Source organism: Mustela nigripes, chromosome 13 (genome assembly GCF_022355385.1).
Source record: "Mustela nigripes isolate SB6536 chromosome 13, MUSNIG.SB6536, whole genome shotgun sequence".
NCBI lineage: Eukaryota > Metazoa > Chordata > Mammalia > Carnivora > Mustelidae > Mustela > Mustela nigripes.
Window position 1 is genome coordinate 80,136,425 of NC_081569.1, and position 25,541 is coordinate 80,161,965.

Here is a 25,541-nt window from a genome sequence, read left to right on the forward strand (position 1 = left end):
GCTACCTGCAATGACAACAGAATCTTTCTCTGATGAAAGCAGAGTAAGTAACTTAAAGCAAGAATGGGGCATCTGAGTGGCTTAGTTGGTTAAGCATCTGCCTTTGGCTCATGTCATGATCCCTGAGTCCTCAGATCAAGCCCTGCGTCAGGCTCCCTGCTAAGCAGGGAACCTGCTTCTCCCTCTCCCTCTCCCTCTGCCCCTGCTCTCTATCGCTCACTCTCTCTTTCTCTCTCAAATAAATAAATAAAATCTTAAAACAAACAAAAAAATGAGAACAAAAGCCTTCATGAGGTTCCAAAGATAAATAATTTCCTTGGGAACTGTAATAGTTTTTATACTGTAACTATCCTATCCTTCTTCTAGACTGTATTGCTTGGACTTGGGCCAAGATTTTTGAAGATTTATAATATAAAATTTAACCTTTTTAAAAAAGAGATTTTATTTATTTATTTATTTTTAAAATATTTTTATTTATTTGTTTGACAGACAGAGATCACAAGCAGGCAAAGAGGCAGGCAGAAAGGGTTGAGGGAGCAGGCTCCCTGCTGAGCAGAGAGCCCAATGTGGGGCTCAATCCCAGGACCCCGAGATCATGACCTGGACCGAAGGCAGAGGCTTAACACACTGAGCCACCCAGGCACCTCGATTTTATTTATTTGTTTAACAGAGAGAGAGAGAGAGAGATCACAAGTTGGCAGAGAGGCAGGCAGAGAAAGAGTAGGAAGCAGGCTTTCTGCTGAACAGAGAGCCCAATGCAGGGCTCTATTCCAGGACCCTGAGATCATGACCTGAGCCAAAGGCAGAGGCTTATTAACCCACTGAGCCACCCAGGTGCTCCTCTTCTTTCATTTTTGTCCCTGCTCCCAGCGTTGACTCTCCGTGTATTGCTTAACTAAAAATAACTCCTGGCATAGCAGTTGAAAATTATGGCCTTCCTTCTCAAAGGAAAAGGAGTAAAATTCCAATACGCAGACTTGCTTTTCTCCAATTAAAACACACACAAATCTGACTGCAATTCATTAAGTAAGTATCTACTGAACAGATAGTACTTTTTTATGCCAAGTACGGTGCTAGGTATTGGAAGGTAGGATACAAAGATGAATAAGACAGTGCTGGGCCCTAAGGAACTAAAAGGTCTCATGGCACAGTCAATAAGTATGCAAAACATACATTGTTTACAGCTACAAAGAAGAATATGTGTGTGTGTGTTTTTTTTTTTAAATATTTTAAGGTGAGGGGCACCTGGGTGGCTCAGTTGTTAAGCGTCTGCCTTCAGCTCAGGTCATAATTCCAGGGTCCTGGGATTGAGCCCTGCATCAGGCTCCCTGCTCAGCAGGAAGCCTGCTTCTCCCTCTCCCACTCCCCCTGCTTGTGTTCCCACTCTCACTGTGTCTCTCTCTGTCAAATTAATAAATAAAATCTATTTTTAAAAAGTATTTTAAGGTGGGACGCCTGGGTGGCTCAGTTGGTTAAGCAGCTGCCTTCGGCTCAGGTCATGATCCCAGCGTCCTGGGATCGAGTCCCGCATCGGGCTCCTTGCTCCACAGGGAGCCTGCTTCTCCCTCTGACTCTGCCTTCCACTCTGTCTGCCTGTACTCGCTCTCGCTCGCTCTCTCTCTGACAAATAAATAAATAAAATCTTTAAAAAAAAAAAGTATTTTAAGGTGAAAGACACTTTGGTAAACTTAACAAAAGCTCACTGAAGATTATTATTATCTATGAGCTCCCTTACAGAGAATGGTTCTCATCTTCTAACACTTCTTTCTGCTGTCCATTGAAAAGAAGTACATAAACAATAGTTGATTTGTGTAAACAGAAATTACTTAACTTTTTAGTATTATATGTATTTGAAATAATGAACATTCCCTATCCAAGGAAGGATCAGCTGTAGGGCTTATCAAAAAAAAAGTAATTTCACTTCCCTATTACTCTGCCATGGGGTAGAAGAAAACAGAAGTTAAGATGGAAAAAGCAGGTACATAAAGGCAGGGGGTTAGGGAAAAATATATATATATTGATTCTGTCACTGTTTTACAATGCTCCTCTTTTTATATGCTCCTCAACCAATTTCATGATCCCAAAAATACTTTCTTTAGGCATAAATGAAAAGCAAGCACAATATAAATCACTTCATTTTGTTCACTATGTCGTTATTAGCTATTATATGCCAAACTCTATGCTTGGCAATAGGAAGAAAAAAAGTAAGGGTGCCTGGGTGGCTCTGTCAGTTGAGTGGCTGCCTTCAGCTCAGTTCATGATCCAACGGTCCTAGGATGGAACCCTAAACACCACCAACTCCCCGCTCAGTGGGTAGTCTGCTTCTCCCTCTGCCCCTCCCCTCTGTTCATGCTTGCTCATGGTTGCTCTAGCTCATGAGCTCTCTCTCAAATAAATACTTTTTAAAATGACAAAAGAAAAAGAAAAAGTCCTAGTGGTATGTATCTAGTAGTACTTTGAGAACACAGAAGTCTTTGAGGGTATCTGAAACTTATCCATTAGGTAAAGACCCAAAGATTTTATAAAATAGAGTGGTACAGTCAAATAATTTTTTTTATTTATACCTCAATAAAGCTGGGGGGAAAAGACCATGAAAAATATTTTAAGATATGACTCTGGTTATTGTTAGCTTGGAGACAGGGATATCTATTATCAAGCTACTAGCAAATTATAATTATTTCCCCATACCAATCCAAGATACTATCATTCATTTCAATCTCCTACTTCAGGGACAGAAGAGGTCATCCGAGAGAAATCCCTCAAACTTTTAACCACCAAACCTAAAACATCTGTATCTAATCTTCCCATCTGCCCTGTTTTACAAGGAAAACACTACCTAAAATAAAACCCATCTCTCCACCAGCGGACCAGAGCTTTACTCCTAAACGTTAAGATTTTTCTGACCACAGCTTCAGCATTATCTGGTAGCATACTAGGAATGCAGACTATCGGGTAGCACACCAAACCAAATGAATCATAATTTGCAGCTTAGCAAGATCCCCAGGTGATTCACATCATGCACACTAAAGTTTAAAAAGCACTGGTCTTAACAGAAGCCAATCTTCTCCCACTTTCTCAGAATCCTAAACACTATGGAAATTCTCTCTCCTATCTCTTTGACCTTTAAAAGACAAAATCCCATACCCCCATTCCAATCTAACTTCTTGAAAAAGTTTTCCACACTCGCTGGCTCTATTTCTTCATATCCTACTTATTCCTGGACCCATTCAAATCTCTCCCTCACCACCACTCCACTCAGCTCTCATTAAGATCAATGTCCTTGAGAAGGTAGCTGAATCCAAAGGACGCTTTCAGTCTTCACCCTACTTGACCTCTCACCACAATTCAACACAATTGTCTTTTCTCTTTTTGAATCACTTGCTTCCTGTGTTGACATGTACACTAATGATGCAAAAGCAATGGTGGATGAAACTGCTGGCATTTCAGCATGAATCAAGGCAAGGGTACTAAACTATACTACTAGTAGCTGTAGTCTTCACTGCCGAGCTTTGGCATGGGGGCTGGAGGGGAAGCACTTTCACTACAGAATAACTTTGACGAAGGAAAAAAATTATTAATTTTACTACATCACAACCCTTGAATACCAGTCTTTTTAATAACCTACTACAGGTAATAGGAAGTGAGTATAAAGCACTTCTGCCTCCTAAAGAATGATGGCTGTGTCAAGGGAAAGCACTTGTTTAACTGTTGGAGAGCTCAACCAGACACTTTTTTTCATGCAACACCATTTTTACTTTAAAGAACTTCAGACAAACTGTGATTATTCAGACTTGGAAACCTGGCAAACATTTCTCAAAATTTAACAAAGTAAGCCTTCCACTACAAGGAAAACAACTGACAGTACTTATTGCCAATGATAACATTAAAGCTTTCAAGCAAAAATGACAATTTTGGAAAACTTATATCTGCTATCGTGAGCTAGACAGCTTCCCAATATTGAAACTTTTCTGATAAGATCAGTATTCATATTAAACAAATATGAGTTTGTGATACTGTAGAATGACATATGTCAATATCTGGATTATTGTATATCTCAGTAAATCCATAACCAGGGCACAATTTTACAAGCTTAAACACAGACTAAAAAAAAATCCACTCAAAGTACAAGAGAGACCAATACATTTTATGTAACAGAGTACAAGAAGCTCACTGATACGAATCACAATCCACATTATAACTAACCTTTTTTTTTTTTTTTTTAGAAATTTTTTTTTTTTTAAGACTTTATTTATTTATTTGACAGAGAGAGATCACAAGTAGGCAGAGAGGCAGGCAGAGAGAGAGAGAGGAGGAAACAGGCTCCCTGCTGAGCAGAGAGCCCGATGCGGGACTCGATCCCAGGACCCTGAGATCATGACCTGAGCCGAAGGCAGAGGCTTAACCCACTGAGCCACCCAGGCGCCCCCACATTATAACTAACCTTTAAGAGACTATCACTTGTCCAGTTTTGGTAACGAATCAAAGAATATTCATAATTATGTATAAAAAATCACTACAACATTCCTCCCTTTTCCAACCACATTTGTGGAGGATGATTTTTTTCATATATTTCTGTCAAAACAGAATCCAGCAGGCTGAATGCAGAGGCAGATATGAGAATCCAGCCAAATTCCAAACTCATGATCTCAGCCCCGCAAAACCTCTTCCAGTGTTCTCTCTCACTGAATGGCATCACCATCCATTGTAACCTGAGTAATGCATGATACTTCCTTTCTCACTCTCTCATATCCAATCATTCAACAAGTTCTGACTATTTTTCTTCTTAAATCTCTCTCTCTCTACTTCTTCATACTTCTATTACTACAAACCTCTCGCTCAACCATAATCGGCAAAGCCTAGAAGAAATTGTTCTTTCTGTCCTCTTCACTCATCTATTCTATTCTCAAAAGAGCAGGTAATGTTTCTAAAAAACAAATGTAATCATACCAGTCACTCTTTTGCACTATTTCACTGCCTTTGCACTGCTCTTAAGATAAAACCAAAAGCTTTACTTCTCATAAACAGAAGACTCCATCCCCATCCAGCCCCTCCTACGCAGCACTTCAGCAAACTTCTTGTCCCAGTCACACTAGTTTTCTTTTTTCTTTTTAAGATTTTATTTATTTATTTGACAGAGAGAGATCACAAATAGGCAGAGATACAGACAGAGAGAGAGATGAGGAGAAGCAGGCTCCCTGCTGAGCAGAGAGCCCTATGCGGGACTCAATCCCAGGCCCCTGGGATCATGACCTGAGCCGAAGGCAGAGGCTTAACCCACTGAGCCACCCAGGCGCCCCGCACTAGTTTTCTTTAAGTTCCTCAATCATGCCCTACTTATCCCACTTCAAATTCTTTGCACATTGCCTCCTCTTCAAACACCCTTCTACCTCCTCTTCATACTTCATCCCATAAACTTGCTCATCCTTTATAACTCTAGGAAAAACCACTTCTTCAAAGGCCAGGGGCAACTGGGTGGCTCAGTGGTTAAGCCTCTGCCTTCGGCCCAGGTCATGAACTCAGGATCCTGGGATAGAGCCCCGCATTGCATCGGGCTCCCTACTCAGCAGGGAGCCTGCTTCCCCTCCACCCCCCCCCACCATCTGCCTCTCTGCCTACTTGTGATTTCTCTCTGTGTCAAATAAATGAACAAAATCCTTTTAAAAAAAAAAAAAGAAGAAGAAGAAGAAAAAGAAAAAGAAAAAAAAAGCCTTCTAGTACCTAAAAAGTACTATCACTAGGGTGCCTGGGTGGCTCAGTCAGTTAAGCATCTGCCTTTGGCTCAGGTCATGATCCCAGAGTCCTGGGATCCAGCCCCAAGTCAGGCTCCCTACTCCTTTGGGAGTCTGCTTCTCCCTCTGCCTCTTTTTTTGTCTCTCATTAATGAATAAATAAAATCTTAAAAATAAAATAAAATAAAAGTACTATCCCTAATATCTCATTTTCTAGATCTTAGATTCTACCCAGAAAATAGAACATTTATTTATTTATTTTTAAAGATTTTATTTGTTTATTTGACAGAGAGAAAGATCACAGGTAGGCAGAGAGAGAGAGGGGGAAGCAGGCTCCCCGCTAAGCAGATAGCCGGATGCAGGGCTCGATCCCAGGACCCTGAGACCATGACCCAAGCCGAAAGCAGAGGCTTAACCCACTGAGCCACCCAGGCACCCCAAAATAGAACTTTTAAATTATACTATCTGAAGAGATAGGAGGCAGGATCTATAAGTGCCTAGGATTTACCTATTTATAATAACATGTACAATAATCATCCATTTTAATGTGAATGCAAACTCATTTGTAACTCATTAAATTTATAACATATTAAATTTAACCCACTAACATATCACAGATGAAAGCAAAAACTCACCTTGAACTTGACTTTTATTTTTTAGAGCATTACCCTGTAAGTTCAGGAATTAATAGGAAATATCACAGCTTCATAGAAAATATACATTCCATAACTTCAAAAAGACTGTCAAGACTCTTCAAAAAATGGAGAGTCACATATAATACTATACTAAAGGAAAAGACTTAACCATTAAGTGAAAAGCACTATGCTAGGGATTTCACATCTATCATCCCTTTTAATCTTCACAAAAACTGAACCTGAATCTATCCCATCCCAAAGGCCATTATTCTACCACACCATCTGCCTTTCCTAACTAAAGAGACATGTAACTATTAATACAAGCTAATAAGGGAAATACATATCTGAACATATAGACATCTTCTGCTTTATTCAATATAAATAAGGACTGTTTGCTAGTATCTTAGGAATCAAGTTGGTACGGGAAATTTTCAAAAATTCAAATTTCAATATTCAAAATATGCACATCATCTTGCTTTTCCCCTATCCTGTTTCTTGACTCTTGCCAAGAATTTTAAAAGACTCTCCAAAATCAATCAGCTTCACAAAATAAAGTCCCAAAATAAAATTCAAAATTAGAAATGTAGTATTAAGTAGGTAGCCCACTTTAACCAAATCACTTTTCATATACATTCTTTCCTTTAATCCTCACAAGGAACCTACTGCTATTCTACACAGAAAGAAACTAAACTAAGGCTCTCAAAGGCTAAATTAAGACGTAGTAGACCAAGAATCCAAGAACATGAACCCAGGTCTCTGATGCCACAGCCCATTCTTTCCACCTCATCAAGCTGCCTCTGGTTTAAGGGACTCAAAACAAGTCCCCTTGGTGGGGACCATAGAACAGAGAGCAAACTAAGCGTTTTTTAAAAAACTATTACAAATTTAATCAAAGATCTCTTTTTTGATAGACAAATTACTGGTATGCTGCTTGAAATAGCGGTAACCATTCCAATTTGAAAATAGTCTTGTTATCTTAGTAAATAAAAAATATAAATCATATCCGACTTTAATTTCATCTTTCGTAACACTGTATTGTATCAAATATAAATAAGCCTAGAAGGGAAAATGGAAAGAACAAGTTATGTTAGGATGGTAGGATTTTATATACGGATGTTTTTTATTTTAAAAATTTCCTTTAAGGACACCTGGGGGTTCAGTTCATGATCCTGGAGTCCTGGATAGAGTCTCACATCTGGCTCCCTACTCAGCAAGGAGTCTGCTTCTCCCTGTGACCCTCCCCTGCTCATGCTCTCTCTCTCTCACTCTCTCTCTAATAAATAAATAAAATCAGTAAAAATAAATAAATATTTCCTTTAAAATTGTTTTAATCGGTAACACCTTTTTTAAATGCCACTACAAATAACTACTGTATATTAGTACTTAGTAAAGGTACAAAACAATCATTACTTTGATTGGCAAGTATAATTTCTTATTTTTTTAAAGATTTTATTTATTTATTCAACAGAGAGAGACAGTGAGAGAGGGAACACAAGCAAGGGGAGCGGTACAGGGAGAGCAGGGAGCCTGATGTGAGGCTAGGACACTAGGATCCCAGGACGCTAGGATCATGACCTGAGCCAGAGGCAGATGCTTAACGACTGAGCCACTGAGGTGCCCCTATTTATCTGAAAGAGAGAGAGAGAGAGACAAAAATAGCCACAGAGAGAACAAGTGAACACAAAGTGAGCACAAGCAAGCCCAAGAGGGGAAGGAGGAGAAGGAGGCTCCCCACCCAGCAAGGAGTCTGATGGTGGACTCCATCCCAGGACCCTGGAATCATGACCTGAGCTGAAGACGGACACTTAATGGACTAAGCCAACCAGGCGCCCCAGCAAGTATAACTTTTAAAAAACCAAAGTAGGGGCCCCGGGGTGGCTCAGTGGGTTAAAGCATCTGCCTTCAGCTCAGGTCATGATTCCAGGGTCCTGGGATGGAATCCCGCATTGGGCTCTCTGCTCAGCGGGGAGCCTGCTTCCTCCTCTCTCTCTCTGCCTGCCTCTCTGCCTACTTGTGATCTCTGTCAAATAAATAAATATATAATCTTAAAAAAAAAAAAAAAAGGTAATTCTCAGGTAATGAAGACCCTCCAATGAAATCTGAGAATACTCAAAAATCTATTTCACTTTCACTTTTCTATGAATCCTGCTAAAATAAGTATCAACGGGGGGGCGGGGGGGGCTATTATTATGCATTCAAAGTTTTTGTGTTTTTTTTGTTTTTTTTTTTTATAAAGATTTTATTTATTTATTTGACAGAGATCACGAGTAGGCAGAGAGGCAGGCAGAGAGAGAGAGGAGGAAGCAGGCTCCTGCTGAGCAGACAGCCTGATGCGGGACTCGATCCCAGGACCCCGAGATCATGACCTGAGCCGAAGGCAGCGGCTTAACCCACTGAGCCACCCAGGCGCCCTCAAAGTTTTGTTAATAACAAAAACTAGGTGACATGAGTGGGCCACCAATAAACTGTAACTTGGGGTAGGGGGATGGGGTAACTGGGTGATGAATCACTAAATTGTACCCTTGAAACCAGTACTATAGGGCGCCTGGGTGGCTCAGTGGGTTAAGCCACTACCTTCAGCTCAGGTCATGATCTCAGGGTCCTGGGATCGAGTCCCACATCGGGCTCTCTGCTCAGCAGGGAGCCTGCTTCCCTTCCTCTCTCTCTGCCTGCCTCTCTGTCTGCTTGTGATCTCTCTCTGTCAAATAAAGAAATAAAATCTTTAAAAAAAAAAAAAAAAAGAAAGAAACCAGTACTATACTACAAGTTGACTAATCTGAATTCAAATAAACTCTTAAAAGAAAACAAAAATAAAAAATAGTGAATTTTAAACTTTATAAGGATTTTTATCCTAAGATTTTTACTGTTTTAATGGGATTTACAACTAAGAATTATTAACTTTATTAATTCATCTTCATTAATTATTCATTCAAAAATGAAGACAATTAAAAAATGCTTTGTCAATTTAGAGGCGCCTGCGTGGCTCAATCCATTAAGCAGCTGCCTTTGGCTCAGGTCACCATCCCTATGTCCTGGGCTTGAATCAAGCCCCATGATGGGTTTCCCTGCTCAGCTTCTCCCTCTACTTCTCTCCCACCACCATCCACTCATACTCGAGCGCATACTCTCTCTCTAATAAATAATCTTAAAGAAAAAAAAATACTTTGTCAATTTTATAACAGCTTTTATTGCCACCTCAAAGAAATTAAGATAATTATACAAAGTTTTAAGTCAACATCTCAAACATTTTCTAATTATCTCAAAATGGCATCAAAATACAGAAATCTGAGTTTTCATTAACTATCAGAATTCAAAATTGTAAATAAGTAATATAAAATAAACAGTAAAAGTATTCAGAAGAATGGTTAATCTAACCAGGCAAGTAATCATGTAAGAGGAAAAACAGCATTAATAGCCAATCTAGTAATGAATTCTTTTACATTTTCACAATTCTTTAATTCTTTAATGTAGAATTCACACAAATTCTACATTAAACCTCTGAATAAAATTGTTTAAACTCCAAATTTCAAAATCTGTTTCTACTATTTCAAAAATATGCTATTATGAGTAACATCCGATTTATACCCTCCAAACTCAAATTTACAAAGCAATCATTTGCTTTAAGGAAAGTACGATGTCATATGAGTTAATACTAATGAAGAAAGGGGGATCTGAAAACTGTTCATCATCTTCTGTATCATGTTTATTTCAAGTTAATTTCTTGGTACAGAAACAGGTCCCTTTAAAGAAGTATTTGTATTTTCCCAGTTCATAATGTATTTTTAAAATGAATCAAGCAAGCTATGGGTTAAATTTAGTATTCCCTAATTCCATTCATTCAACAAACATACATTTGTGTCATCACTATTATCATTATAGGAATTACTTCACCTACCAATGTCGATTTCTCAGAAAAGTGTAAATGCAAAACTGCAGACACTTCTAAAAAGATAAATTTAAAACTCACTAGAGAAAAGTCTATACAAACTGAAGTCAGCAAATGGCTGAAAACAGATGTCACCACAGCAACCCCAAAAGAAGAGGACGAAGGGATGTACTTACGTTTCAAAACAACGATCCACGTTGTCAGACATCAAAAGCAGCATGCATAGCTGTTCCAGGGCTATTAGTTGCATGTCCCTTTCATCTCCCTGTCCCATCTGCAGCCACTCCAGCAATGTATCAGGATCCACATCTGCCATGGTTTTTTAAAAGCCTCTTTGCTTAAATTAAAAAAGGAAAAAGAAAAAGTCCTTTAAATATCCAGGACTGGGCGCCTGGGTGGCTCAGTGGGTTAAGCCGCTGCCTTCAGCTCAGGTCATGATCTCAGGGTCCTGGGATCGAGTCCCGCATCGGGCTCTCTGCTCAGCAGGGAGCCTGCTTCCTTCTCTCTCTCTGCCTGCCTCTCCATCTACTTGTGATTTCTCTCTGTCAAATAAATAAAATCTTTAAAAATAATAATAATAAGGGACGCCTGGGTGGCTCAGTTGGTTGGACGACTGCCTTCGGCTCAGGTCATGATCCTGGAGTCCCGGGATCGAGTCCCTCATCGGACTCCCAGCTCCATGGGGAGTCTGCTTCTCTCTCTGACCTTCTCCTCGTTCATGCTCTCTCTCAAGTAAATAAATAAAATCTTAAAAATAATAATAATAATAAATAAATAAATATCCAGGACTGATCAACTAGGGTTTAAAAATTTTTTTTACATCAGCTAAAACCAAATGTTCCTGGTGTTCTCCTAGGAATTAGAAAAGACTTGTAAGTATGTTTGAGAGAGTACTTTAATGCAGTTTTTCAGCTTTATTTCTTTAAAGTTCATGTATCATACTAAATAAAAACCAGTTTTGCATTAGAGTATAAGCTGATTAGGTTGCTACTTAACTGGAAACCAGAGCTGTCTCTGTCAAACACAGTCAAACTTTAGATCCCACTACTGCTGTCACCAATGTCGGTGCCAAAAGGCAAAGAACACCTTACTAAAGGTTCTTTTTTTTTTTTTTCCAACAAAGTTCTTCCCCCCTCCTTCACTAACTGATAAGTGTTACATTCAGTATTTTGAGATTCTAAGCACTGTGTCCACTCCCCCTCCAAATTAAGTTTCTGCTTTAAAATGATCTCCCAATTCCACAAATCCTGCTGAATTCCCAATTTACCTACTGCTTCTTAAGACGTCCACATACAAACAATAATTAGATACAAGTTGTATCTATGAATAAAGGCGTGGTTAAGAATTCTGGCAGTCTTGGCAACTCTTAAAAGTTTAAAAAAGAAATGCTAAAAGTAAATGCAATGGACTAACACCTTACGGATCCGAATACAGGCCACTCTATGGCCCTCTTTCCCCATTCTCACAGAATGAGGCAGTTGGCTAAAAAATTATAATACAAAATAGAGAAGCAACCCCAAGAGTCAAGTCATTACAAAAGCCCGTAGGCTCCCTGACGGAAGGACAGCTTTGGATCCCAGGTAACCCAGCTGCAAGTGTGTGAATCCAGCCACAGGTCCCGGTGGGCACCCAACGGCGGCGGCCAGAGGGATGACCCAACACTCCGGGCCCAGCCGAGCCCCGCGCCGGGAGGCGCAGGCACCGCGCTCTGGTTTCTTGGCACCAAACCCTGCTAAGTTAGCTACCTGTGTCTAGGAGGGGGAAGTTCTGGAGGAGAGACAGCAAGCCTCAGTGCCCAGAGCAGGCCGCCGGGCCGAGCAGGGCGGAGGGTCTCTCGGGAGCGGCGCCCGGAACTTCGAGGCTCGGGGGGACGTCCCTGGCCCGACGGGGAGGCGAACCTTTCTCAAGGGCAAGGGGGGCCCGCCTTGGGCTCCGGCTCGGCCAAGCCAGGCTCCGGCTCGAGCAAGCCGGGCCCCGCCGCGGGCAGGGCCGAGGGAGGGGAACAAAGGGGCTAAGCGGGTTAGTCGGCAAGCAGCCCAGCCGACCTCACCCGGAGCCGGGGTCTCGCTCTCCGCACGCTGCCGGGCATCCGGGATCCCGGCCCCCAGGCCGGGCCCTTCCGACCGCCTGAGGTTCTTCCGTCTCCCCGTCCTTCAAGCTCTTACCCGGGCTTGTCGTCCCAAACCGCTCCGGTCCAGCTCCGAGCAGGCCGCGGGCAGAGCCAGGCCCGGCCGCGGCCCTCGAGTTACCAGGAAGCCGCAGGCCGCGCAGGTCGAGCCGGGCAAGCGGCACAGGAAAAGCCGCGCCTTGTCCCTCCCCTTCCTCCGCGGGGACCTGGTAACAGGGAAGCGAGAGGTTCCTCCGACCGGCAGCAGCCAGCGCACGTCCGGTCCCCGGCACGCGGCTCCTCAGGCCCGCAGCTCAGAGGCCCGCGCGGTGCTGCCGGCAGCAGCGGGGGGTGGCCGCGTCCATCGCGATCCTGGAGGGGGAAGGGAGGAGGGTCGGGCGAGAGCGGGGCGGGGAAGCTGCGGAGGGCAGCCGAGCTCGGCGGAGGCGGAGCAAATCGACTCTCCCGGCAGCGACCCCACCGGCCGCCAGGTGGGGCGCTGCTGAGACCGGTCGGCCGGCGGCGTGGTAGCCCCAACCTGGGAAACCCGGCGGCCGGACGCGTGGCCCTCGGTACCAGGACGCTCTGGCCCTGCGGGCCTCAGACTCCCCTGTCAGCTGTCGCTTTTCTGTCGTGCACCCGCTCCCAACACCCCCGCACACTGGTGCACGCACGCTCAGCCTGTTTTGCACCGTGCCTACACACTTAGCGTGCTGCTGCTGTTAGGCCCCCACGCTACACGTCATAGCTGTGGCCAACCTGTCCTTGCCGAGCCCCCCGCCGCCTGGCGGCCCGTACTGCGCCGCGAGCTCCTCTCCTCCCCGCGAGGCAGCCTTACTCGCGCACGGAAGTGCGTCGCAGGAGCAAAAGCACCCCCGTGGAGTCTTAGGAGGCAAGCCGCCTGCAGTTCACCAGAAGGAAGACCTTTCCCCACAACCCTGGGAAGTAAATATTTTCCAGCAGTATCTCCATTGCAGTGATAAGAGAACTGAGGCTCCATAAAAAGCGTAAATTCAGGCCCAGTGACGTCCCGGTAAGCGGCACCGCTAAGAGTGTGCTTTTGACTCTTTTTCCTGTGGGTTGTGGTCTCGAGTACATCCGTGGTTATTCCCGTCAAACGTTTTGTGTTTCACACCCTTTAAAAATAAAATGAGTCTTCTTATAAGACCTATTTGGAGATTTTTAGGATGTAGTTCATTGGAAATGTGAATAGCTTTTTTTTTTTTTAAGATTTTATTTATTTATTTGACAGAGGTCACAAGAAGGCAGAGAGGCAGGCAGAGAGAGAGGGGGAAGTGGGCTCCCTGCCAAGCAGAGAGCCCGATGCAGGGCTCGAGATCTCAACACCCCGGGACCAGGACCTGAGCCGAAGGCAGAGGCTTTATTTAACCCACTGAGCCATCCAGGCGCCCCAATATAGCTTTTTTTAAATAAAGAAACGAATCCCTTGGTTTCTGAGATAAGGAAACCCATACCTCAGTCACTCTCACTGTACTCTCCCCTTTTCATCTTTCATGACCAAAAATGAATATTACATAATAGTATTTGAGTTGTGTTCCTTTAAGCAATCTTCACATGCTGGAAGAACCAGTATTTTGGAAATTACAGATTTGCACTTCAAATACATATAGGCACAGATCCCATTGTCACAGGTCATGGTCCCTAGGTCTCCCGTTAACAGTTCAAATCAAGAGAAAAGGGTAGAGGATTCTACTATCTTGTCACAACTACAACACATGACAGTAATTGTTTGGGAGATATGACTATGACGTGGAGCTGCCAATAAAATCTTCAAGGAGGAAGGTCTTTCTGGACGTTGAAGAATGGGTGGAATATGGACAGTGCAAGGGAGCCAAAGTCTGGTATTGTCTGACAAAGGAAAGAGGAACTGTGCCCCAAGCAAAGATTCTGCATTAAGCAATGAAGTGGGGAGAAGGTGGGAACTGGAGCAAGCAGGGCCTTGAATGCCAGCTGCAGAATTTAGGCTTAGATAAGTAACAAGTTTTGGATTTAAACACTGATGAGAATAATTAGAGTCTTAGAAAGATTGATGGAAGGCTAAAAGGAGCTACGAAGACAAAACAGCTGGGAGGTTGCTGAAATCCTCCAATGGTGGAGGAAGGAAGGGCCAATAAATCTAACAATTATTTTTAAAAAGATATATCAGAATTTAAATATTAACTTCAATTCTTTTTTATTCTTTATTTTTTTAAAGATTTGTATTTACTGAAGACAGGGCGAGAGTGAATGAGAGAGCACGAGCAGGGGGAACAGCAGGCAGAGGGAGAAGCCAGCAGAGGGAGAAACAGGCAGAGGGAGAAGCAGACTCCACTGAGCAGAGAGCCCTAAGCCCCAGGGATTAGTCACCTTAAGCTAAACTTACCGTCCTGTTTTTTAACTTTTAATTTTGAAATAAGCTTATACATTAAAAAAAAAAGTTGCAAATAAAATTAAGAGTTCCTATATATATATATATCCCTCATGCAACTTCTCTAAATGTTATTATTGGGATGCCATAGTTGAAGTAAGTGAATTTCAAGAAGGCGTTTGACAATATTTCCTTTAAAATCTTAGGTTCAAGGTGCTCAGTTGGTTATGCATCTGCCTTCACCTCAGGTTATGATCTGGGTCCTGGCATCCAGCCCTGTGTTGAACAACACAACATGCTCCAGGTGGGGTTCCCTACTCTCCAGGGAGTCTGCTTCTCCCTCTCCCTCTGCCCCTGCTCCTCCCGTACTTCATGTGTGCACTTTTGCACACTTTTGCGCTCTCTCAAAGAAATAAATTAAAATCTTTCTATTTGTTTATTTGACAGAGAGAGAAAGAGAGAGATCACAAGTAGGCAAAGAGGCAGGCAGAGAGAAAGGAGGAAGCAGGCTCCCTGCTGAGCGGAGAGCCTGAGGTGGGGCTTGATTCCAGGACCCTGGGATCATGACCTGAGCCAAAGGCAGAGGCTTAACCTCTGGTTAACCTCTGCTCTGGTTAACCACTGAGCCACCCCAGTGGCCCAATAAAAAATCTTTTTAAATATTTTTTTAAATATTTTAGATATAAATATGTTCATTCTGTACTATAAAATTCACTTTTGATTTTCATTTTCTTAATATTGCCTTCTTTTTTTTTTTTTTTTTTAAGATTTTTATGTATTTACTTAACAGAAAGAGAGCCGAGCATGGGGATCTGCAGGCAGAGAAGAAGGAGAAGCAGGCTCCCACTGAGCAAAGAGCCTAATGCAGGGCTCAATCCCAGGACCCTGGGATCATGACCCGAGCTGAAGGCAGATTCTTAACCAAGTGAGCCACCCAAGTGCTCCATATTGCCACTTTTTAAATGAAAAATATTAAAATTCTTATTTTATTGTTGTCAGATAAAGTTGTAAGGTGAAGTCCTGGTTACCTGAACAACTATACCCAGAGAATGTTACTTAATGGACAAATAACTCCTTGGTGAAAAGTTTGTAAGATGCCAGGGCCTTTGTGTTGGCCATGTACTGTTGGACAATTTTATCTAACTAACTTCTTTTTTTTAAGATTTTATTTATTTATTTGTCAGAGAGCACAAGCCAGGGGAGCAGGCAAAGGGAGAAGCAGGTTCCCTGCTGAGCAAGAAGCCTGATGCAGGACTTGATCCCAGGATTCTGGAATCATGACCTGAGCCAAAGGTAGACACTTAACCAACTGAGCCAGTCAGGCATCCATATCTAACTGACCTGAACAAAAAATTTGAGGGTATGGATGATACGTTGTAGTATCTGATGAAGATTCAAAAATATTGCCACATAATGCAGCACTGAGACAAAAATGAACAAGATTATTTTAGTAAGTCTGAATATTAAGGAAAAAATATATTAAAAGATTGAAGAAAAACTGCCTTCGAAGTTTAGGGAACAAGCAATTAGCACTTCAGTTTACTGCATACTCTGCATGAGCCAAAATGGAGGCTTAGGATGGTTACCACCCTCCTAACTCAAGGCAAAAAAGACTACACTCCTCTGTTCTGCTCTGACCTCATTTGAAGCACTGTTTTAGGCTTAGGAATCAGTTAATTAACATGGAGAAGCTGCAACATGCCCAAGGAGGGTAAAACAGTTGAATGGACTGGACTGTTTTGCCTGGAGAAGTGAGGACGTGGGAACATGACTATTACCTTCAATTGTTTCATGACCTGTCCTATGGAAGAGGGAGCCAACCTAGCATGCCACACAAAACAGCAGAACTAATAATACAATAATATTAATAGCTGACATTTTTAGATATTTAATATATGATACACATTTTACATGCATTATCTTGTTTACTATAATTAGTCAATGAGGGCTTTAGTTTCTATTATTATCCTTGTCTTACAGAATAGTAAAACAAGGCTCAGAAAGACCAAGGTCACACAGGTAATACGTCAAAGTAGTTAATACCCTTAGTGAAGTAATAGTTGTAATACATTTAGAAGAGTGTTAGGACATGATAAATGTCTAATAAAGTCTAGCTGCAATAATAACAAATAGTACTATAATTATACTTAAGTATTATTATTATTATTATTATTATTATTGTATTGACAGGCTGATGACTCTCAGCCTTGGCTACACATTGAAGTCTCCTAGAGCACTTTAAAAAATACTGATGGTTGGATCTTACCTTTAGAGATTCTGACTGAAGTAGTCTGAGATATGGCCTGATCATCTGACATTTTAAAGATTTATTTAGGGATGCCTGGATGGCTCAGTAGGTTAAAGCCTCTGCCTTCGGCTCAGGTCATGATCCCAGGGTCCTGGGATCCAGCCCCACATGGGGTTCTCTGCTCAGCAGGGAGCCTGCTTCTTCCTCTCCCTCTGCCTGCCTCTCTGCCTACTTGTCATCTCTGTCAAATAAATAAATAAAATCTTTAAAAAAAAAAAAAAGATTTATTTATTTATCTGAGAGAGAGAGATTGAGCGTGCGTGCACAAACAGGAGGGGCAGAGGGACAGGGAGAAAAGTTCCCAAGCATACTCCTTGCTCAGTGCAGAGCCTGAATCAGGGCTCAATCCTATGGGAGCCTGAGACCATGACCTGAGTGGAAACCAAGAGTCAGTCACCCAACCAACTGCACTACCCAGGCTCCCTGGCATCTGACATATTTATTCCTTCCTTCATTCCTCCCTTCCTCCCCCACTCCCTTTCTGATTTTATTTATTTATTTGAGAGAGAAAGCACGAGCACGGAGCTGAGGGGGCACCCAGAATCTCCACTGAGCAGGGAGCCTGGTGTGAGGCTGGATTCCAGGATCCTGGGATCATGACCTGAGTCAAAGGCAGCCACTTAACAACTGGGCCACCCAGGCACCACGTTGGCATCTGACATTTTAAAAGCTCCCCAGGTGAAGAAAAATTTACAAAAATACATCTGATAAAAACTATTACGAAAATAAACAAAGCATTCTTCAAGCCGGGTGGAAACTTAAAAAAAAAAAAAAAAAAAAAAAACTATTGGGACGCCTGGGTGGCTCAGTGGGCTAAAGCCTCTGTCTTCGGCTCAGGTCATGATCCCAGGGTTCTGGGATGGAGCCCCCATTGGGCTCTCTGCTCAGCAGGGAGCCTGCTTCCCCCTCTCTCTCTGTCTGCCTCTCTGCCTACTTGTGATCTCTCTGTGTCAAATAAATAAGTAAAATATTAAAAAAAAAACTCTTAAAATTCAACAGTAAACAATGAATAATCCAATTTAAAAATGGGCAACAGATCCAAACGGATACCTCACCAAAGACATGACAAATGAGTATATGAAGAGATGTCCAATATTACATATCATTAGGGAATTGCAAATTAAAACAGTATGATACCAGGGCACCTGGGTGGCTTAGTGGGTTAAAGCCTCTGTCTTCAGCTCAGGTCCTGCTCCCAGGGTCCTGGGATCAAGCCTGGAATTGGGCTCTCTGCTCAGCTCTCTCCTCTCTCTCTCTGCCTGCTTCTCTGCCTACTTGTAGTCTCTGTCTGTCAAATAAATAAATTTTAAAAAATCTTTTAAAAGAAAAAAAAAAACAGTATGATACCACTCTACACCTATTAGAATGGGCAAAATCCAAAACAATGATAAGACCAAATGCTGATGAGAATGTGGAGCAAAGGTAACTCTCATTCATTGCTTATGGGAATGCAAAATGGTATAGCTACTTTGGAAGACAGTTTGGCACTTAAAAAACTAAATATATTCAGGGGTACCTGGGTGGCTCAGTTGTTGTGGCTTCTGACTTCATCTCAGGTCATGATCTTGGGGTCCTGGGATCAGCCCTAAGTTGGGATCCAGTGGGGAGTCTGCTTGTCTCTCACCCTCTCCCTCTCCCATGGGTCTCTCCTTCTTCCACTCCCCACTCTTGCTCTCTCTTTCTCTCAAATAAATAAATAAATTCTTAAAAAAAAAAAAAAACAACTAAACATATACTTACCATATGATCCAAAAATTGTGCTCCTTGGTATTTATTCAACTGAGTTGAAAACTTATGTCCACATAAAAACCTGCACATGAAAAAAGAAAAAAATACACGTGGATGTGTATGGCAACTTTATTCCTATTTGGAATATCCAAGATGTTCTTCAGGAGGTGGATGGATTAGTAATAATAACCTGTGGTACATCCAGAAAACAGACTATTATTCAGTCCTAAGAGAAATGAACTATTGGGGTACCTGGGCAGCTCATTGGATTAAAGCCTCTGCCTTCGGCTCAAGTCATGATCCCAGGGTCCCGGAATCAAGCCCTGCATCGGGCTCACTGCTCAACGGGCAGCCTGCTTCCCCTGATCTCTCTGCCCGCCTCTCTGCCTACTTGTGATCTCTCTGTCAAATAAATAAGTAAAATCTTAAAAAAAAAAAAAAAAAAAGAACTATTAAAACATGAAAAGACACAGAAGAACCTTAAATGCATATTACTAAGTGAAAGAAGCGAATCGAAAAAGGCTACATACTAAATGATTCTGGAAAAGGCAAAACTATGAACACAGTAAATAAGATTTGTGGTTACTAGGACTACACGGGAGGGAGAGCTGGATAGATAGAATACAGGTGATTTCTTGAGGCAGCGAAACTATTCTGTATGATACTATAATGATGAAAATGTGTCATGATACATTTCATTTGCCAAAACCTATAGAATGTACACCAAGGGTGAATCCTAATGTAAACCATGGGCTTTAAGTGATAGTGGTATGTCAATGCAGATTCATTAATTGCAATAGATATACCAGTCGGGTGGGGATTTTTTTAAAAGATTTTATTTATTTATGAAGATTTTTATTTATTTACTTGACACAGAAAGACAGCACAAGCAGGGGCAGTGGAAGAGGGAGAAGCAGGCTCTCTACTGAGTAGGAGGCTGATGTGGGGCTGAGCCTAGACCCTCGGACCATGACCCGAGCGGAGGTAGATACTTAATGAAATGAGCCACCCAGGCGCCCCTGGTTGGGGATATTGAAAGTGAGGAAGGTTGTGCATATAAAGGGCAGGAAGTATAAGGAAATTGTACTTTCTCCTCAATTTTGGTGTACCTAAAACGGCTCTAAAAATATAGTCTAGTCTGTTAAAAAAATAAGTTCCCCAACTGAATCTAATGTGCTGCTAAGGTTGAGAACTACTGGCCTAGGTTTTTGCATGGATAATCTCCAACAATTCTTCTAATATCCATCTGATTAGGTATCTGTGGTTATCCTACTTTACATATAAAGAAAATGAGGTCTGGAAGGATTAAATAGTTTGCCAAGTTCACCAAGTTAGTAAAATGGGAACTGATTTGCACACATTTGCTCAGCCAACTCTCATGTGTATAGCCTTTTTACCATACCACCTTTTAATAATTGAAGCTGGTAGAGCAAAGAAAAATGTATTGCCTCATGAAGTAATAACTCCCCAACACTGGAAATATTATAGAAGAATCTGGATAACAGGGGTGCCTGGGTGGCTAAGTTGTTGGGTGGCTGCCTTTGGCTCTGGTCATGATCCTGGAGTCCTGGGATCAAGTCCAGCATCGGGCTCCCTCCTCAGCAGGGAGTCTGCTTCTCCCTCTTACTTTTCCCCTCTCAGGTTCTCTCACATTCTCTCTCTTTCAAGTAAATAAATAAAATCTTTTTAAAAATGAATGAATGAATGAATGAATGGAGTCTAAATAATAAGTCAGGGGGCGCCTGGGTGGCTCAGTGGGTTAAGCCGCTGCCTTCGGCTCAGGTCATGATCTCAGGGTCCTGGGATCGAGTCCCGCATCGGGCTCTCTGCTCAGCAGGAGCCTGCTTCCTCCTCTCTCTCTCTCTGCCTGCCTCTCTGCCTACTTGTGATCTCTCTCTGTAAAATAAATAAATAAAATCTTTAAAAAAATAAATAAATAAATAAATAATAAGTCAGGGATGGCACAGATGACTACACTGTTTTTGTTTTTGTTTTGTTTTCAGCGTGAAGGAAGATAGAATACGTTATCTCTCTCTCTCTCTTATTTTTAAGTTTTTTTATTTATTTAAGTAATCTCTACACCCAATGTGGGGCTTGAACTCACAACCCAGAAATCAAGAGTTGCATGCTTTCCCTCCTGAGCTAGTCAGGCACCCTAGGTTATCTTGAATATTCCTTCAGACTCTAAGAGCCAAAGAGTTGAAGGACTAGGTTTGAGAACTAGACCTGTCCTATACATAGCTGTGAGAGCAAAAAGTCACCTAACTTGTCTGCACATTTTCTCTTGCATAAAATAAAGATAATGCTTATGCTAACAAAGATCATTTATCATATATATTAAATAATATCGGAGAATTAAATTTTTTTGTTAAAGTCTTTTGTTAACTGTAAAGCTTTATAGAAATCCGTTTTATGGTTTTTAAATTTTTTTTTAGTATTCTTTTTTTTTAATTTTTTTATTTTTTATAAACATATATTTTTATCCCCAGGGGTACAGGTCTGTGAATCGCGAGGTTTACACACTTCACAGCACTCACATAACACAGTTTTTTAACTTTTTTAAAGTAAGCTCTATGTCCAACGTAGGGCTTGAACTCACAGCCCTAATAACAAAAGTCACGTGCTCTACTGACTGAGGCAGCCAGGCACCATTACAGAAATCACTTTTAACTTGAGATGGCTAATGATCCTAAAGCCTCCCTCATATCACAATGCTCCTTTGTTTACAATGTCCAAAGGCTCCCCATTGCCCAAAAAACAAACTTAAGAGTCCTTAGCATGGTGTTCAAGACCATTAGCAAACTAATTCCAATTAACCTCAATGTTCTCTTCCAGCCACTAACTCTACCTAGGGTTCCAGCCAAATTTCATTTCCTACTATTTCAAAATGGCCACACTCTTTCATAGTTACAGCTTCTCAGAAATTGAGAGAACCCAGGGATACTCCCATTTCCAATTAAAAGTTGAAGAAATGCCCAAACAGACAGTTTTTGTAGCATATTTGAAATGTTTACATCTAATGATGCTTTTGATACATAAAAAGCATAACATCATATAACTGTTATTCATAAGGTAAGATTTATTTTTAAAAATTAATTCATTAATGTCAGTCAGTGGGATAAGAGTTTAAATTTGAATGATATCTCCATTTCTGACCTGTGAATCAATCTCAGTTAACTGTATATATTGAAGGTACTTCATAAAAGTGGGGCCTTTCCCTGTTTCCCAAAAAGGGAACAGTGATCTCTTCCATTTCCCAAAAAGGAGCCCTCTTCACACTTCTGTGCTTCTCCAAATGGTCTTCCTAATGTCTGGCTAGCTCCAACAGAACATTTGAGTTTTAGCTCACATATCATTTTTGAAGCCTTTCTGACCTACCATTCATAACCTCCTTGATGTTCTCAGTGTAGTTGACAATATTACGTGGTAAGTATTATCATGGAGGAAGATAAGGGAAGTGTTCACATCTACCTTCTTCTAGACTTTTATGTAGTTCATGGAAGATGAAGTCCGTGACTCACTGTACCTTTTGCTGTGTCTGGTACATAGCAATTCCCAATGGCCATTCTTCTTCTTCTTCTTCTTTTCCTTCTTCTTCTTCTTCCCCTTCTTCTTTTTCTTCTTTTTTTAAGGTTTATTTATTTGAGAGAGAGTGAGTGAGCATGAACCAGGGGAGGGACAAAAGGAGAGGGAGCAAGAGAATCCCCAAGCAAACTCCCTGCCTATCACTACCCCTATTCGAGGCTTGATCCCAGGACCCCGAAATCACCTGTGCTAAGTCAGGCATTTAACCAACTGAGCAACCCAGGCACCCCCCTCAGTGGCCATTATTCTTGTATTTTGACATGAAGGTGAAATATTAACAGGTAAACATATCCTGGTTTCTTGGGACATATATTCAGGTATGGTCAGTTGCCTTCACAAGATCTTCTGTTTTCATCAGGGCTTTATTCTTTTACTTGAATAGTCTTGTGATAGGATTTCATATTTTAATTTAAAATAATATAATCACAATAAAAGTCAGCAGTTTTGGGATAAGGTTTCTTTAAAGCACACTACAGGGGCACCTGGGTGACTCAGTCAGTTAAGCGTCTGTCTTCAGCTCAGGTCATGATTCCAGGATCCTGTGGTCAAGCCCCTCAACCAGCTCCCTGCTTAGTGGGGAGCCTGGTTCTCCTCTCCCTCTACTGCTCCCCTGCTTATGCTTGCTCTCTCTCTTGCTGTCTCTGTCAAATAAATAAATAATAAATAAAATCTTTAAAAAAAGATGACTAATTCTTAGTTATATGGTCATCTAAGACTCACTCTTCCAAAGATTTCAAAAATAATGTATTTAAAAATAAATTCTAGGGACGCTTGGGTGGCTCAGTTGGTTAAGCAGCTGCCTTCGGCTCAGGTCATGATCCCAGCGTCCTGGGATCGAGTCCCACATCAGGCTTCTTGCTCGACAGGGAACCTGCTTCTCCCTCTGCCTCTGCCTGCCACTCTGTCTGCCTGTGCTTGCTTTCTCCCCATCTCTCTCTGATAAATAAATAAAATTTAAAAAAAAAAAAAAAAATTCTAGAATTTTGACAGTTTATTACAAGATTCACTGTATTTAATATATCTCCTTGGAAGTGAAATCAAAAACCAAATTGCAGGGCGCCTGGGTGGCTCAGTGAGTTAAGCCGCTGCCTTCGGCTCAGGTCATGATCTCAGGGTCCTGGGATCGAGTCCCGCATCGGGCTCTCTGCTCTGCTTCCTCCTCTCTCTCTCTGTCTGCCTCTCTGCCTACTTGTGATCTCTCTCTGTCAAGTAAATAAATAAAATCTTTAAAAAAAAAAAAAAAAAAAACCAAATTGCAGGGGCGCCTGGGTGGCTCAGTGGGTTAAAGCCTCTGCCTTCAGCTCAGGTTGTGATCCCAGGGTCCTGGGATCAAGCCCCACGTTGAGCTCTCTGCTCCGCGGGGAGCCTGCTTCCTCCTTTCTCTGCCTACTTGTGATTTCTCTCTCTGTGTCAAATAAATAAATTCTTTAAAAAAAAATTTTAAATAAATAAATAAAAATAACATAATAATAATAAAAAATTTTTAAAAAAATTACAGTTGTAAAAGTTGTGTGCTTTATGCTCCTTGATAGTTATTCTTGCTCTAAGACTAAAAAACCTTTCTATAATTTGCTGTTCATAAACATCCTATAGTTCATCTTAAGGAAAATTATTCTTGAGGATAGATTATTATTATTCTTTAGCATACTTGGGTACATAATAGTTGTTTTGTAGGCTTAGAGGAAAAGTATCATCTGCTTTACAAAAATAAGTTCAATAAAAAACTTTCAAGGAGGGGTGCTTGGGTGGCTCAGTGGGTTAAGCCTCTGCCTTTGGCTCAGGTCATGATCTCAGGGTCCTGGGATTAAGGCCCTCATAGGGCTCTCTGCTCAGTGGGGAGCCTGCTTCCGCCCTCCCCACCTCTCTCCACCTACGTCTCTGCCTACTTGTGATCTCTGTCTGTCAAATAAATTTTTAAAAAACTTTAAAAAAGAAAAAATAATCACGAACCACCTTGAGATTATTATCATTAACGTTTTGATAACATTCGTATGGCCTTTTTTGTTGGCATAAGCATAAACATATATAAAATCATATGTATTATCAATTATGATCACATTTTTTTTTAATGGGCTCAAGGGCGCCTGGGTGGCTTAGTTGGTTGGGCAACTGCCTTCAGCTTGGATCATGATCCTGGGGTCCCGGGATCCAGTTCCGCGTGGAGCTCCCAGCTCCATGGGGAGTCTGCTTCTCCCTCTGGACTTCTTCCCTCTCATGTTCTCTCTCACTGTCTCTCAAATAAATAAATAAAATCTTAAAGAATAAATAAAGGGGGCTCAACACCCAGTATGGAGCCCAGCATGAGGCTTGAACTCATACCCCTCAGACTGAGACCTGTGCTGAGATCATGAGTTGGCCAGTTAACCAACAGAGCCACCCAGGTGCCCCACAAATTGTGATCATATTATTAAACACTATAAAGTTAATATGACATTTAACAAGTCTTAAGCCTTTTCCTTGGACTTCTTACGTTACCAAAGTCCAAAATTCACCTACCCATCACTATCCAAACTCCTGGATGATAAAGAGTTTTTTTGTTTTTGTTTTGTTTTATCCCTTTTATCAGCTAACTAAAGAAGTTTAAGGACTAGACTTTGGTTACCCACGCCAGGAAAAATAGCTACTTTTCTTCAGCTATGAGGATTAAAACTCTACTCCCAGAGATCAGTTTTTCTGTGATAGCAGAATTGAACAGGTGGGCAGTTATTCAAGTAAAGCTGCTTAGGAGAAAAGTCTATCTAGGTCATTCAAAACCAGAATTATCTTTGACTTCCTCAGAGGCCATTTGCCATAGATTATCTGAATCCTTGTCTAGAAGACCTAAGAAGGTAACTCAGAATTTAATATGAACTTGGAGCCCATGGAATATTGTTTGACTTACTAGGCAAATGCCAATGGCTTAAGGATACCTGCAGACTACCTATATGTATTATTAATATGGGAATGTGGTTATGCTAAAATAGCTAGAGATTAAGGCAGGGAGTTTCTTGGCCAAGGAAATTAACCACCAAGTTTTTTTTTTTTTTTTAAAGATTTTATTTATTAATTTGACAGAGAGAAATCACAAGTAGACAGAGAGGCAGCCAGAGAGAGAGAGAGAGGGAAGCAGGCTCTCTGCCGAGCAGAGAGCCCGATGCGGGACTCGATTCCAGGACTCTGAGATCATGACCTGAGCCGAAGGCAGCGGCTTAACCC

General features: G+C 41.6%; 2 protein-coding genes across 7 annotated transcripts in view; one reads left to right on the plus strand and one right to left on the minus strand.

Annotated features, from left to right (window-relative positions):
- The window catches only part of HECTD1 (HECT domain E3 ubiquitin protein ligase 1), a 99,563-nt gene extending 86,828 nt beyond the window's left edge, over window positions 1-12,735 (minus strand). For 4 of the 6 annotated variants that reach the window (XM_059373036.1, XM_059373037.1, XM_059373033.1 and 1 more), the window contains exons 1-2: window positions 12,416-12,734; window positions 10,427-10,587 (exon numbers count right to left, since the gene is read on the minus strand). In XM_059373036.1, the coding sequence (XP_059229019.1) occupies window positions 10,427-10,566 (140 nt within the window). In that variant the 5' untranslated portion in view covers window positions 10,567-10,587; window positions 12,416-12,734. Of the gene's footprint in view, window positions 1-10,426; window positions 10,588-12,415 lie in introns of all 6 variants that reach the window. The other 2 variants (XM_059373035.1, XM_059373038.1) reach the window with 2 other exon arrangements.
- LOC131999411 (serine/threonine-protein phosphatase 1 regulatory subunit 10-like) overlaps window positions 11,901-25,541 on the plus strand; it is a 71,742-nt gene continuing 58,101 nt past the window's right edge. Inside the window, exons 1-2 of the mRNA XM_059372140.1 lie at window positions 11,901-11,986; window positions 12,286-13,390. Coding sequence (XP_059228123.1) covers window positions 11,901-11,986; window positions 12,286-13,066 — 867 coding nt within the window. The 3' untranslated portion in view covers window positions 13,067-13,390. The remainder of the gene's footprint in view (window positions 11,987-12,285; window positions 13,391-25,541) is intronic.